Source organism: Aedes albopictus, chromosome 3 (genome assembly GCF_035046485.1).
Source record: "Aedes albopictus strain Foshan chromosome 3, AalbF5, whole genome shotgun sequence".
NCBI classification, from domain to species: domain Eukaryota; kingdom Metazoa; phylum Arthropoda; class Insecta; order Diptera; family Culicidae; genus Aedes; species Aedes albopictus.
This window is the reverse complement of record NC_085138.1, coordinates 189609061-189624941: the sequence shown is the minus strand read 5'-3', so window position 1 is coordinate 189624941 and position 15881 is coordinate 189609061. Positions and strand designations below refer to the sequence as shown.

Genomic DNA, 15881 nt, shown 5'->3' with positions numbered 1-15881 from the left:
ATATAGTCACCTACAATAATGCCAAAGGGGTCTGTGTCATTTGGCATAAAGTCATTTGGCATAAGGCCGTTTGGCATAAGGTCACTTGGCATAAAGCCATTTGGCATAACGGTCATTTGGCATAATGGACACTTGGCATAATAAAGAAGGGTGCATTTCGATTATGCCAAATGTCCATTATGTCAAATGACCGTTATGCCAAATGGCTTTATGCCAAGTGACCTTATGCCAAACGACCTTATGCCAAATGACTTTATGCCAAATGTCCCGCTCCCATGCCAAAGGGTTTGTTTATTGAACGCTTACAGCGCCACTTAGCGGCAAAATTCGAAAACTTAAAATTTCTGCATACATTTGGCCAAGTTTTCCCATACAAACTTCAAGCGTTTTGAGCGCTCCCTTAGGCTTTTTTTTTTTATAAAATCTTTTTGTTTATTGTCATTTAATTTCGAATTACATATTATCTACAAAAATCTGATATTCTTCAATTGTTTGATTTACTTGTGGGGTACTGGTAACATAGTGAAACATAGCTCCTAACGTTTTTACAATTATATTTTTTGAAGCACGAGAAATTCTTGGAAAATCTGGAAACATGAATTGTTCTGGTTCTGTTCTTCTTAGGCTAGGTTCTATCAGATGAAAGAGTCGTTTCTGGTACATCCAAATTCGTCTGCTGCCATCACACTTAAACACCCGATGTGTGACAGTTTCTTCTTCCGTTGGACATTGATTGCATAATGGACTGTTTTCAGGGTGCTGACTATGTAGAAGAGCATTATGCGGTATCCTCTCATGGATGATCAAATACCACGTTGATTTTAGTTCCGCTGTTAGTAGTTTCGAGTGAACTGTTTTAAACACCGCTTTCCAGTTCCTTTGAGTTTTTGTCACTATAGGTGGTTCTGGTAGCAGCGACAGAAAGTACTGGTACAGACCGTATCCTGATATGCCATCTAGCACACTTAGAGGCAAGTAAGCGATTTCCTGAACAACTAACCTTACATGTTGAAATTCTGCCGGAATGCTGGATAGGTTGGGTGGGTTTGAAGACATTTCAATAAAGCCAGCTACAAATGGCAATTCATTTCCCATCTGCAGGATTCTATTCAGCAGTAGGGCTTTGCTCTTAAGCCCCGGTGATTGCAGATTTAGTCCGCCTCTTGATTTCGGAAGACACAAGTTTTGAAAAGCAATTTTGAAGTGTCCGGGATGACCCATCCATAGATATTTTCTGATTTCAGTGATGATCCGTGCCTCAAAGTTTTTTGGGAGGTATACGTTTGATGCTACATACCAAATTTTGGAGTTTACATACGTATTTATTAGTACCACTTTTTGTGTAAGTGGTAGGTTCCTAGGACTACATGCCCAAATTCTGTGCTTTATCCCAGCAAGAATTTCGTTCCAGTTTTGATCCCTGGCAGCGCGCGTATTCTCAGCAAAGTAGATACCAAGAACTTTTATGGTATTTTCAATTGACAGCCACTCCGTTCTTTCTGTCAAGTTCACATTTCCAAGCATAAGGCCAACAGTTTTGTTTCTGTTCAACACAGCTCCGGCTTCGTCTTCGAAATCACTGAAGATCTCTGATACTCGTTCCAGCATTCTCTCATCTTCCATGAACATCGAGATGTCATCAGCATATGCACAGATAATGGCTCTTGGGAAAGTTTGGGTGATCTTATCGAGCAGGGGTTGTAGATAAAGTACGAAACAAATCATTGACAGTGGGTCACCTTGCCTGACGGAGCGTTTAATGTGAATGTCAGAAGATAGTCTTCCATTCACTAGGATTTTTGAGAAAGAATTTCTCCAAATATTTTTCAGTAGATCCACCATGCCAGGATTGAAGTTCATTTTCTGCAGCGTAGAACATAAGAAATTATGATCCACGCGGTCGAAGGCGTGGTCCAAGTCAAACGAAACGAGCAATCTATTTTCTCTGCGATGTTTTGTCTCGCAGATTTTGTCAAATATTCGAGTGGTTGCTTCAAAGATGTTTCTGCTGCCATTCGAACATTTTTGTTGAGGCGAGAGAACGAGAGGTAACAGCGGAAGCATCCTCTGCTTTATGACTTTGGAAAGTAACTTAAAGTCAAAATTAAGTAGAGATATCGGACGAAAACCAGATACTAAGTTGTTGCGATTGCCTTTTTTCTTGACGAGCACAATTATCCCATCAAGAAATTGTTTAGGAGTGTTACCTTCAAGAGCTTCGTTCAGCACTAACGTAATTTCTCTCGCTATGATTCTCCAAGCTTTCACATAAAACTCCTTGGGAAGGCCATCTGACCCAGGAGATTTTTTGGATGAACTAGATTTGATAGCGCTCAAGATATCCTCTGCTTCTATTCTTCTCATCATGGTGTTGTTTGGGATGTTATCAACAGGAATAGAGTGATGTGGGACAAAATTCTCACCTGTTTCTGCGCTGCTGTTTCCGTAGAGGTCCTGGTAGTAGCTGACAATTTCAGTTTCGATGTCCTCCGCTGCGGTAATGACCCGTCCATCAAGTGTAGACAAGTTGTTGACACACGTCCGAGATCTTCGTGAATGGTGTTCTTGCAAGTGGAACAAACTTGTTTGTTCACCAGCAATGTAGGTACTGTTGTGTCTCCTTATAGTCGCCGAAAAGTTTCGCTGCAGTAGTAACATTTGAGCTTTTATCCGGTTGACTACTCCCCGTTGTTCTGGATTACCCAGAAGTTGAGCATACGCTGTGTTCAAACAGCCACGGTAAATCTCCATAGTACCTCGAAAATCGTTGTAGAAGATAGATGTTCGCCACTTCAAAAAGGATTGTAGTTTTGGTTTGCAGAACGATGTCCACCAGTCCATCCAGGTTTGAAATTGACGGCGACATCGTACCCAGTAGATCCATTTGCGTTCCAGCTCGATCATCGTATTCGGTTCATCAAGTATCTGCGGCATAAGTCTCCACACTCCCCTACCAATAGTTCGTCCAATACTCGGCAGTACAATTCGCATGACATAGGCTTTGTGGTCACTAAACGCGTTTGCTGTGAAGTAAGCATTTCGAACCCAACATTGCATTGTGTTTCTGACCAGAAGACGATCCAACCTTGAAGCAGAATCGGCTCTCACATAGGAAAATTCAACACGGTTTGAGTTAAGGGATAACCACGTATCAATTAATTTTGACGCTGACATGAGCCGCTTCAGCATTGGACTGTAGTTGCCCGATCCAGTAGAATCCGCCTCATTTACGACGGAGTTGAAATCTCCGCCCAGCACAATCGTATCCGAAGAATGTTGGAGGTAGTGAGCTACTGTTGAGTTGAAGAAGTTTTCCCTCGAAGCCCTGTTCTGCGCACCGGCGGGTGCGTACACGTTCATGAAAGTTACACCACTAACTTCAATCGAAATCAAGCGGGAATCTAGACTTCGTTGTACGTTATCGTAGTTTAATGGATGTTTAACAGCAATTGCAGTACCGCGTTTCCGTTCATCAATGTTGAATACGATGTCGAAACCGGGTATGTCTAAATTGGAGTTCTCCACTTCTTGAAGGAGAACTATGTCAAGTTCGGCAGATCGTACGAATGACTGAAGCATGTCGATTTTGGTTTGGTTGGTTATATTATTAATGTTTATCGTACCAATATTGTAGCTTACAGTGTTCATTTTTAATGCCGATTTCGGGATCGTGATCGTCGCTTGTTGTCGTTGTTTTTAGTTCCCGGAGATCCAGGACGTTTGAAGTTTTCTTGTGGTGTGTTGCGAGCTTTTCCTACAGGGCTAATTTTCCTATGATCCTCCTCGACTAGAGAAGGCGGTGTGGGGTTGATCTCATCGTCGGTATCACTTATCTCGGTAGCAATGTCCATATCATTCGCATTCCTCAAAACGACATACTTCGTGGTATGACGGTTTGGTAGAAGAGAATTTGCATTTGTTGAGTCTAACCCAACGACCTCAACGATCGTAGGATTGTTCTCGGTGGCCGTTACAATCGTAGCAGCAGACATGGTGTTGGCAGAAGCGGAGGCGGCAGAAAAGATGGGGACGGGAACGGCGGCAGCAGCAGCAACAGCATCAACAGCAGCATTGGTGATACAGGAGACAGATGAGGAGCGAGATGGATTTGGTGAGATGGATTTCGTTTGGTCACTCATCTCTCCTGTTTGATGTGCAGATTCTGTAGGTGTTGGGTTGTTTACAGTTGACTGTGTTTGAGTGGTCACTAATAGCGATTTGGCGTACTCCGAGCATTTCATGGTGTAGTGTACGCGACGTCCACAGTGGCGACATGTTGGAATCTGATTTTTGTGTGTGCAGAGAGTCATTTCCCCAGCCACAACCACATATGACGGGACTGGCTTTGTAATGCGCATACGAAGTATTCGCACACCATTCGGGAGGCCCTTGAAAAGTGTTTGCCAGGTATCATTTTTGATGGATAATACCTCACCATATGCTCTCATGTGTTCGACAATAGTTACGTTCGCCATGTCGAAAGGTAAGTCATGTAGTTTTACATCGACTGCTCCATCAGCAACGAAGAACGGAATTTCGTATATTGTGCCCTTGAATTCGATGGTATGTTTCATGTTATTTGCTTCAACGAGTTGCTCCACTGCTTCAGGTGAGTCCATCTTGAGGAACACACGTGACATGACGTTGTTGAGCTGCAAGCCTTTCACCTGCGACCAATTCAGTTTCACCTTGCTGGTGATAAATTCGTGGACACGTGATGGTTTTGGTTTTGTGGGGATGACACTGAAGTCAATAACTGCACAGTTTTTGCGATTGTCCATATTGTTGGTTGGATGGGCTTGTTCCGTTCGGAAAAGGTTGGAGAAATTCATCGGACAAAGTCCGATGCACGCAAACAAAACTCTTCACTCGGCTGTTCGTTATATACGTCTTTTCGAAACGAAAGCTGTGTGTCGACTGGGCTCAACTGATTTTGCTCAAATTTTGAACGTAGCTTCTGGGAGTCCAAAACAACTGATTTAAGAAATAAGACTTGGTATTTTTCGAAATTTTTGTTTTTCATATAAGTGTGGGCCACCCTAATAAATATATTAGGTGGCCCATTTTGCTGTCTCTCTCTCTTACCATGTTGTTGGTTGTAAATCGTACAAAACAACTAGAATATTACATAGAATTTTCCGTTGCTATATTTTTTTCTAGATATGATGAAATTATGACTTCTGACCAGGGATGAGAAATGTACTGGAAAAAACGGTTACCGGCTGTACATTTGACATTTTTCCACACGAACATCATAGGCCCAGCCAAACTCAAACTGTTCGAAAAATAAATGTCATAACATTTTTTTTTTCCTGCAGCCTTCTTCCTCGAAACGGTTTCCAAGCGCGAGAGCGCCAGTACTCGAGCACAACGACGACAAAAATTTCTGTCTCTCCCGTTTTCGCATTTTTCTGCGTTTCAAACCGCTTCCAGCCAAACTTCTCTACATGCATCACAAAGCCAGGAGTGTGCTCTAGCTATTTGTGCAAATCGATTTAAATTATTTATTAAAACAAGTGAGTTATTAGCAGTTGAAAATATTTGACATTTTTCGCAATCACCCGCCTCAGCATGACTGCTCATAAATGTTTTCGTGGGGAAGCGAAAACCATCAAGCGTCTGCTTGACTGCCGTCGGCGCGGCGTCTGATGGTATTGGTACTCGTTGTTTTGTTCTTATTTTACTGCCAGTATCGATGAAAGGAAAAGAGAAAAAAGTATTTTTGCCATGCCTGCTTCCGACATTGTTTAAACGACTCAATTCTACAATTATGCAATACAAATACAACATTGAAGAATACATCAATTTTCCATTGAAATGCTCAAAAAGGTAAATAATACGATGGTTGCGATAAAATCATTATAAAAATATTCACTATTTTATGAAACTAATAATTGCTTGCCTAGCGCGAAAATCAAAATACTTCCTCCGCCTGTTCCAGAGATCTGACACCACAAAAAGTTCATTGAATCATAAAATAACTAAAAGCTACTCACCTTCACAACGGCAACATCGATGTGGTTCGTCTCTGTATCGGTCGATGTGTCATGCTCGCCTAGCCGAACCGAGGAACTGAAAATACCCAAAAATTGAATTTCAAATTGTGCCATTGTCCAATATTTACACAAAAGAAAAATAAATCTTACAGATCTTTGCGAATGCAATGGGCTGCCGTCAGCACGTGACGATTGGTGATTAACGACCCACCGCACTTGAACGACACTTCCCCGAGAGCGTTCTTGTAGCCGATCAGTGCCATCCACGGCCAGCCATGTATGGCAGCTGGCACTCCTCCGACCACACGGTTGTGCTCCACTTTACTGTATCCGCACCCGGTTTCGGGGGTGGGAAGCGTCGTTAAATCAGTATGCTTCGGTTGACTTGGGCCCTCGGTGGCTGGTGCTGGTGGAGCAGGAGGAGTTACTGTTGGCGGAGGATTTGGAGGAGCTGGTGTGTACGTCTCCAGAGGGCAACATACGTTCGGCTGAATGTAGTTGCAAATGGCGTTCGACTGTTGGATGAACCTAACGTATTCAGGATCCTTCTGCCGCTGCAGGAATTCATTCAGTAATGAGGGACATGCTCGTAAACCTACAAAATTCAGTTGATTGAATCAGAGAATTCGGAAGATGACTCACAAACATCCTTACTGATGCAATTTCCTTCTTTATTATCCGGTCCAATGCAATCGGCATAACGGAGAGGAGCTGACGTTGCAAGAGCCTGTGTGGTTGGTCTTGGGGTAGTTGTGGTAGGTCGCGGAGTGGTAGTAGTAGTTGTCGTTGTAGTCGTTGTCGTCGTCGTCGTTGGAACCTCCACAAAAGGTGAACGAGTTGTTGTTGGATTTCGTTCATACTGTACTCCATCGGTACAGCACAGCACAGGATAACCTCCAGATACTCGATTGCCACAGTTACGTTGGGACGCGACCAAGAAATTAACGGTTTGTCGTGACCTATCGAACTGATAGAGCCGTACCAACGACGGGCAATTTGGAAGCGCCTGACAGACTCCAATTACGCCATTCGGTGTGTAACATGATTGAGCTGCAAGAATCGAGAAAATAATGTGTTTCAAAATATCGGATACGTTTTTTTTTAGATTATTTAAGGTGATTGAAAGTGTGTACACTTCTCCTCAACAGATTTCCGGACAGTTAACGAAGGAGGCACGACTACTTCCCGACCGGCTTGAACCATTTTCCTTGGGGCAGGGTCAGGAGTTCTGGGGCTTGACGAAACCACCCTCCCCCTCCCGCTTCAGCGAACCAGCTGAGCTGTGCAGTTGCCGGCTAAGAATAGAACTACGGATGACCTGTTCCGTTCCGTTGGTAAGAGTTCGTCAAACGGAATATCCCCAATCAAGAATTCAAGAGAACCATGCCGAGGAGTGCGTGATCGAGAGGATGGAAAAGAATCTTGATCCACAGACAAACAGACGTATCACTTGGAACAAATTGCGATAAAAATCATCGTCACGAAAACATAATCGCCCAATGCTAACCAAGCTGTGTTACGCAAACCACTCAGTAGATGGCAGTAGTGAGCAAACGTCAAACAGGAACAAAAATGGTGCGAGCGCTGTGACCGAGCGATTTGCGAACTACAAAATATTAAAACTTACCGTTAAAAAGGGTAACGATGAGAAGTTAGTAGAGTGAGACGTCTGTTTGTCTGTGCTTGATCGATAACGGAGCCTGTGGGCGGAATTTGTCCGTTACTGTGTTAATGCAGGGCTCTAGCGTGGCGGCCCTTGTTTCCCGTGCTATTCTTCTTCTTCTTTATGGTTTTACGTCCCAACTGGGACTTGGCCTGCCTCGCTTCAACTTAGTGTTCTTTGAGCTCTTCCACAGTTATTAATTGAAGGGCTTTCTTTGCCTGCCATTGCATGAAATTGTATGTTGTGAGGCAAGGACAATGATACACTATGCCCAGGGAGTCGAGAGTATTTTCCCGACCGGAACGGGAATCGAACCCGCCGTCTCCGGATTGGCGATCCAAAGCCTTAATCACTAGGCTAACTGGAGACCCCTGTGATATTCGTAGAATTTAAATATGAGCAACATCAACAATGAAAACCAAAGTGGAAGCATTGGTAGTGGCGAGGTCAACCCCTTCGCGACAAGTGCGCTAGCTAGGTCTCCTTTAAGGAGAGCGGAAGGAGGTGTAGGCAGCTGCGCACGTAGTGCCAGCCTGGGTAATCAAATTTCCTCCCAAGCAAGTATAACAGAAGAGGGCTAGGGGTGGTTGGGGTAAAGTGAACAACCTAAACATTTTGGTCGTTTCTAGTGGAAATGCGGCAAAATCAATCTGCTTTTCCGAGTAACATGGAAGGTAATGATATACTCTAGAAATCTTGTAAGGGATTGCATTTAAGAAATATTGTTTTCTTTGATTATTTTCTTCACCAAAATAGCGTGAAAAAAATCGGGGGGTGTAAAATGGACAATCAATGGGGTAAAATGAACAAGTCGTTAGAAGTTATATAACAGCATACTATTTCTATGTTTTTAAATGAGGCGCCCAGAATCAAAGGGGTGTAAGTGACCATTTTGGCGATTTTGAGCTGAGCATATCATAAAATTCTTCAGATTTCAAGCTCTCAGGAACTTTTTTAACCCTTTGGAGACGGTATTTTTGCCTTTCTGGATGCAACCTCGCTGGTATAGAATACGTTTGTAAAGGTCAGTTTTCACGGCTGGGCTAATACGACCCATCCGTCTCCAAAGGGTTAAGATTGTTTCCACGATGATTGGAAAAATTACAATAAATCTGAGAAAATTGGGTTGATTTTGAAACTCCATACAGTTTGTATGGGAAGAAAAATTGGTCAAAAACTTTAAACCTCATTTACTCGAAAGTGGATTTTTGCCACTTACACCCCTTTGCTTCTAACCCCCTCAAATACAAACTATCAAATTTCATACGATACCTTTATTTTGTTGTTTTCAAACTTTTAGTACAACCTTTGAAACACACTCAAATAATTATTGTAAAAATAGTGTAAAAAACAAGCACTGTTTTGGGTGAATATTATATTTTGTTGATATAAAATATTTTTTATAACTTTTTACTTCAACTATCTCACCTATGTATGAAAGCTGATGATTCTGGAGTTTGCAAAAAAAAAATACGAAATTTTGGTGAAATTTGAACCGATTGTCCATTTTATCCCCAAGGTCTGATTATGTGCAAATTATTTCCAAAACTTATATTTTTTACAAAACTTATTTTTTTTTTTCCGGTCAAATACATATATTTTTCTACGTGTTCTTTATTGGTTTATGGGATAAAACTTGTAATAATTTGAAAATAACTTACGAGAAAACCTTAGCAATAATAATCAGATTTTACATCATTTCCGATTTTTCACGCGATTTTTAAAGTTTTTTTTTGTCATTTTGAAGAGGTTTATTTGATTTCAATGTTCAAGATCAGCAAAAGTATAATGATTCATGTTTAGGCATAAGCTTCAATTGATAAAATATTTTGAAAAACAATAAAAGTCATGAAACTGTACCCTGTCCATTTTACCCCACCTGTCCACTTTACCCCCACCACCCCTATCAATAAAAATAGTGATGGGCTCTCGATGGAGGTGGCTGCGCTTTTCTCTTCCAGTCTAACATCAGTAAAGACCTCACGCAAGTCCTGATTAGACTTTATAAGTCAATGATGACGACCATGCAAGACCATGAGAGGTTGGCCCGTCCCGGATCGAAGAGAACAGGGGGTTGGAACCACTGATTGATCCTCAGCAACCAATAGTTAGGACGGGCCAGAGGGATGATGCCCCGTGGACCATTGTGAAGCGAAAAAAGAAGAAAAGTAAGCAGGAGATACAGGGCAGGACCGTGGGGACCGTGAATCTGGGGGCCGACGTACGGGAAGATGGGCTGATCAGTATTCCAACTGACCTTATACGTGCCACCGGAGGCTTGCTTCAGTCGTCTGGAACCAGCACACAAGTCATGGGGCTGTAAAAGCCCTTACAGAAGCAAGCTGTGCAGGCGATGTGAATGTGAAGGCCATGCTTAAGAAACAAGACTACGCGAATCCTCTCAAGTGTTTGATTTATTCCGGGAAATCCGTGAACAGATAGTACCCAACGAGTGGTCCAACGTTCCCAGTCTTCAGGCAAGTCACAGTGCAGGCAACGCAGATGAACTCGAACCACTATGACGCAGCCCAGCGGATCCTTACCAGTACTCCCGGTACCGACAACTGGGTGATGGTGTCTACTATTTACGAGAGCTTCGTGGTTGTCAAGGTAAACTCCGCCTCCGCCTTGGTCGATAGAGCAGTTCACGCTGAGGCTGGATTGTATGATAACCGTGCTGACAGGGCCAAGGCTGGTGATTTCAATACCTGGGCCGTGGAATGGCGTTTCACGAACCAGTTGGGGTCCGATCCTGCTACAGGCACTGACCATCCTAGTGTCGATTTGATTAATTTCGGTACCAAAAGTATCTTTAGCCGAAACGGAGCGGACTCGATCATCGACGTTACTTCTTGTAGTTCTGGCCCAACAAGTAGTTTGAATTGTAGGCATCATTCACAGCGATCACCTGGCGGTTCGCTACGGTATCGCTACAACAGCAGGCAGCGGGTAGAGGAAGGGGTGGCCAAGGCAAGCCCTCGGTGGAAGACATCATACTTCAACAACGAGATATTTGGGGATGAACTGCGCCATGAGCGAAACCTACTCAGTCTAAGCGGAAACGAGCTGGTGTGGTGCTTTCGCGTGTATGCGATGCGACCGCCTCACAGTGGTCCAGATTTGAAAATACCTGGCAAAAATTGCCAAATCATAGTAGCCTGCTAGTTTTAGCCTATATGAATGTAGCTCTCAATTTCATTTTAAAAGCATTTTCATTTTTTGTCGATTTCTTCGAACCAAATCCGAACAAAATTGACGTTTATCATACAATTTTACTATACACATATCATCATGGCGCTATTGTTTTGGCAGCTCTTGGCAGTTGCATTTTTCTTTGGCGAATTCTGCATACATAAACGAGCATTTGAACGCGAGGAGTAGCGGGGAGCGTAAGACACTTTCAAGTCGAACTGTAAGAATTTCTCGTACTAATAGCATGTAATGTCAATTTTGAAGCCAAAAGTGTTATTTTGATCTCTTGCTCCATTGCAGATGTCTGATATACACAAGAACTTACAAATAAACTTTTGAAAGCAATTGTATTATATATCAACAGACGGTTTGTAGTGGTTGAACTTGTTTGTGTTCTTTATCAAAAATTCAGCACTTTTTCCATCAACAGCTATTCAGCGCTGTAAAGCCTGGAACACATAGCGTCCGTTCCGTCGAGGTTTGCGTTTTTTTTTTGACAGTTTTCCCATGGTAAATCTGTCAAATTACTGTCACGCACACGCAAACGTATGCATTGTGTGGGGCACTTAACAAGATACAAAATCAATATTTCCAAATTTTTAAAATGCCAGTTAGTGCTCCTGGTATTATGGATTAATGCTTAATAAACTGTATTCAATATAAGACATGTTCAAAAATTGAGTTTCTGCCAGCTTTTCTCAAAATTGGACCTCTATGCGCCTAGGCAGGTTCATCCTAATTATGAGAGACCACCGACTTACTGCCACAAAGGATGTATCGAGCACGTACTGATGAGAAGCAGGATGAACACACTTTGGCTGTTTGCAGTTGATGAGGACCTGAGGACTCTAAACGTTCATGGCGACTGGAAGCGATTGATCCAGGACCGAGACCAGTGAAGGCGAATGCTTCATTCAGCGTAGACTCACAACTACGAGTTGTAGCCCATCATGTATCAAGTATGAACTTTAATAATAATGTTATGATTATTCACACAATATTTGAGTTGCATTAAATAAATCAAAAATACGTTTTAGTTAATTAATATAATAATTTCCGGCCAGTTAATCAATCATCGTAAGCAACTTAAATCAAAAACCAGTCATCATTTTCTTCACAACGCTTTGAGGCACTAAATTATCCAGCTGTCAATAAAACAAGTCAATATCAATCTTGCTGTGTCATTGAATGCACCGACCGAGCAATCAAACGAGTACGTGATCCACACGACTCTCTTCCGATTTTGTTTGCACTGCTGGTGGTCAAACACACAACTCCTGGAATACCCCTTCCGAACAGAGTCCATCACTTTTGCCATCCGCGATTTGTTTATACGCAGCCAGAATGCGTTCAACGCGGCTGAGCAATTTTTGAATGTCGTTCGAGTTCTTCGCCTTAATAAGCTCGCTTACTACAGTTATCATCAAGGTCGAGAAGCCGGCACCGCGCGAACACCACACGAAAGACATCATTAAAGACACGAACCGGCTTGGCGTTCAGAATATATCCACTTCTTTCTCACACTGGCGAACATGGTTGTCGTTCAACAAAAACAAAATCCGGGTTTGACTTAGGTACTTCCTTGGTTTTTGATTGATTATTCATATTTTTGCATAACGTGTTTGCGGAGATAAATCTTTGTTTTTTTGGAAACATCGCATAACTGTAAAAACCGTTAGGGGAAATTTTTCTTCATACCTTGCGGCTGTACACTTTGAACTGCTAAGGCAGTGACTATCACAAGTTTAAGGATCCACATTTTCAAACTTAACAATACACTAAACCAGATTTTTAAAACTTCCTCTTATATCACATATCAGAACGAACCGAAACCCTCTCAGAACTTTCTGTTCTTATTCGATTGGAAGACGCGGCGAGACTGACCTAACCCGTTCCGTCAGTATCAATTTTAAGCAAAAACTATAAACGAATTGCGGATAGGAAACAACTGGTTGCCTGTCGTCACGCACAAACACATTTGCGCGAACTCGCTGGCTAGCTCCGTCATAGGCGCTAAGCATACCTACCAGTCAATTAGCGACTCAGCTCGGCCCAGGTTTGCCGAGGAAGGAGATCAGTGCAAAAAATGAAAACAAACCCCAATAGGTGGACGCGATGACGACTACGACTACGGCGACGATGATGATCCATCCGATCATCAGAGTTCGCACCGATGACGATCGTTATCAACTATGCGGCAAGCACGATCGGATTGCCGCCACACCGGTAGCCGCGATCGGAGAGATGAGATTTTATGAATCAATAATGAGTCTCGTGACGGGGAGGTTAAATAGGTGACTTCCTCGGAGGATGCAAATGCGGGGAACTGCACTAGACAGCTCTAGCTAGACAGGAGAAGTTGGAAATCCCATTTGGATAGAGAACCAAACTAGTGCTTTGGTGAATCCTGAAAAAAAATGGTGATCGGAAAAGTTGGCTTAAGGTGAAACATCAAGAAATCCCATTGAAATTTTGAGCATGAGCAATTGAGCATAGATGACCGTACAATTCGTAGTTGCTACTCCGTGATTGACCAGAACAATCGAAATTGCCCAAGGAACCAACATACGGAGCTTGGGAGTAGCTACCGCTCTCAGTGTGCACAGTTCGAGAATTCCAAACTTTATTAAGTCAATAACAGCGCCGGCCACGTCCTTACGGTCATCCGGGAAGGGAAGGAATGTTAGAGTGACGTAAGTTGCTACTAGAGACCGAGATCACCTCATCTTCTCCACGACTGTCACGGGAAGGAGTTTTTGTTAGTGGGTAGGGGGAAAATTCACATAATCTGGAAACACTTTAGTAAGACCAAGCCCACCCGTGGGCTTCATTCTACACACGCAACAGCGCGTCGTTAACGATTTTTAATTTCGTTATCACCCCATTTTCGCACCGGTCGTTCGTTTCCATGTGAGTAAAATAATGATCGGTCGCCTTTGCGCACTGGTGGTCTCTATTCTATATCCGTTCCATCGGTTTTTTGCACTTCTGTAAATCATCGCAATATTTTGTGTATTTCTATGGTGTTATTGCAAATCTTATTCAGTATAATAATCTGTGCTCATCATATTTTTAAAGAAGGGGTTTTGGATAAGACTGAAAACTGTTAGTAAAAATTGAATTCAAATAAATAATTCCCTTGGTGATTTGTACCAGTTTTGGTGCATTTAAAGATATCATTTTCTCAATAATGTATGATTGTATTTAATCTTGTAGGTTGAATTTTTATCTAAAATAATATCCATCTCTTCAATATTCATGTTGCCTTTCTCGCAAGAAATTTATCTGAATTTGAGATTATGAGCATCATTTTTAATAATTAGGTTTATTGAATAATTACATCCCTTGCATTTCCAACACATTTATAACGTAGTAGTCTCTTTTACAACTTCGCGTAGGTCAAGAATCTTGAATCCTGGTCATAGTAGAAGCTGTCTTCTAACAGTCTGCGATAAGTTTGCGCAACCTTTTTTCATTAACGTGTATTTTAACATCAGCTAATTCTATACTCAGTCACAACCTTTTAGTTACAAAGCATCAATCGGAAATCTTAATATATATTGCGATCTTTTGGATGCTGGTATATGAATATTTTGTTGGAAGCAGATTCTATGCGCTTGAAGTAGACTGCGTATTTGTCAAAGTACATAATGAGCCCACTCTCCTTTTTGACACTTGTTACTACAATTGTTGTATTTAAACATCCAACACCTTGCTTTTTCTATAACGAGGAACCTATAATATGGCAGTCCTGCACACCGCCTATTTTAATTGGTGAAACTTGGCAGCTCGACTACATTTTTTAAGATTTTTATTGGTATGATTTAGTTTTTACAAAAAAGAAATAACTGTAGTGTTTCTATGATATCTGAGTCAATGCATCTTTGAAAAATCGTAACTACTCTTATCTAATCTCATACATACGCGGAATCACCCTAGAAAGCAATCGTGTTATTTTTCTTGTCAATACTGATGCTTGCAGCATATCAGAGATATAACACATGCATCAAAGCGGCCTGGTCTACTGCGTTGTATTTACGCGCAAAGATGATTCTTCGAAACACTTGGAATATAGAATATTTTATTTCGGCAATGTACTTCTCGAATTTACAGGGGAGGAAAGATGCGTGCAAGGAGAATACATTTTACTAAGGTGGCGCAGATAAACATTGCAAGCCACTGGTTGTCTCTTCCATTCTTCTGGTGTTCTTATGGAACTGAAATAGTGACGTCACTATTTTAGTTGCATAAGAACACCAGAAGAGTGGAAGAGACAAACAGTGGTTTGCAATGTTTATCTGCGCCACCTTAGTGAAATGTATTCTCCTTGGGATGCGTGGACATATTGTACCAAACGATCCAGATTACATGTTGATGAATATGTTCTGAATATATGAAAATGTGTATAATTGAGCTATGAATAAATGTGTAATATTGGAAAGATTTCCCCAATTGTTGGGTTGTTTTTATAGATCTAATGTCGAATCTCCTATTCTGTATGATCGGTGTTATTCTCATGGGGTCTTCGCAGATTTTTTTTTCTGCTATTGTTTCTACAAGGGTGAAATTACCCATTTCGCATACTTTCTTCCTAATGTCTCGTTTATTTAATTTATATTTTTAAATTTATATTTAATAAACCACCCACTGACGACCACCATTTTCAAAAACAACAAACAAGCCATAACTCTTTTGCCTTTTAGTCTAGTCTAATCTACACATACACAGCCAATCATTGAAAGAATCCTGGAAAATGAAAGAAACGACTACTTCCATCATTTTTCTTGTCATTATTAATGATTGCAGTACATCGGAGATGCATTACAATCATTAAAGCGGCCAGGCGTACTGTGCAGCGTTTTTAATTCAACAATAAAAACAATGAGTGGGGACATCTCGTACCAACCGCTCAGTTCATGGAAAAGCAAAATACTGTGAAAATCGATGGGGGTGACGATGCTAAGAAGGTTAGGGGCTGTCCATAAACCACGTGGTCATGAGGGGGGGGGGGGGTATGGTTCGGCCAATGA

The 15881-nt window shown here is 41.8% G+C and overlaps 1 protein-coding gene across 1 annotated transcript in view; it reads right to left on the bottom strand.

Moving 5' to 3' along the window:
• Nucleotides 1–15881, bottom strand: part of LOC109429147 (uncharacterized) — a 56324-nt gene that overhangs the window by 6676 nt on the left and 33767 nt on the right. Inside the window, exons 5-7 of the mRNA XM_062857656.1 lie at nucleotides 6651–7046; nucleotides 6147–6591; nucleotides 5997–6072 (exon numbers count right to left, since the gene is read on the bottom strand). Of these exons, the coding sequence (XP_062713640.1) occupies nucleotides 5997–6072; nucleotides 6147–6591; nucleotides 6651–7046 (917 nt within the window). The remainder of the gene's footprint in view (nucleotides 1–5996; nucleotides 6073–6146; nucleotides 6592–6650; nucleotides 7047–15881) is intronic.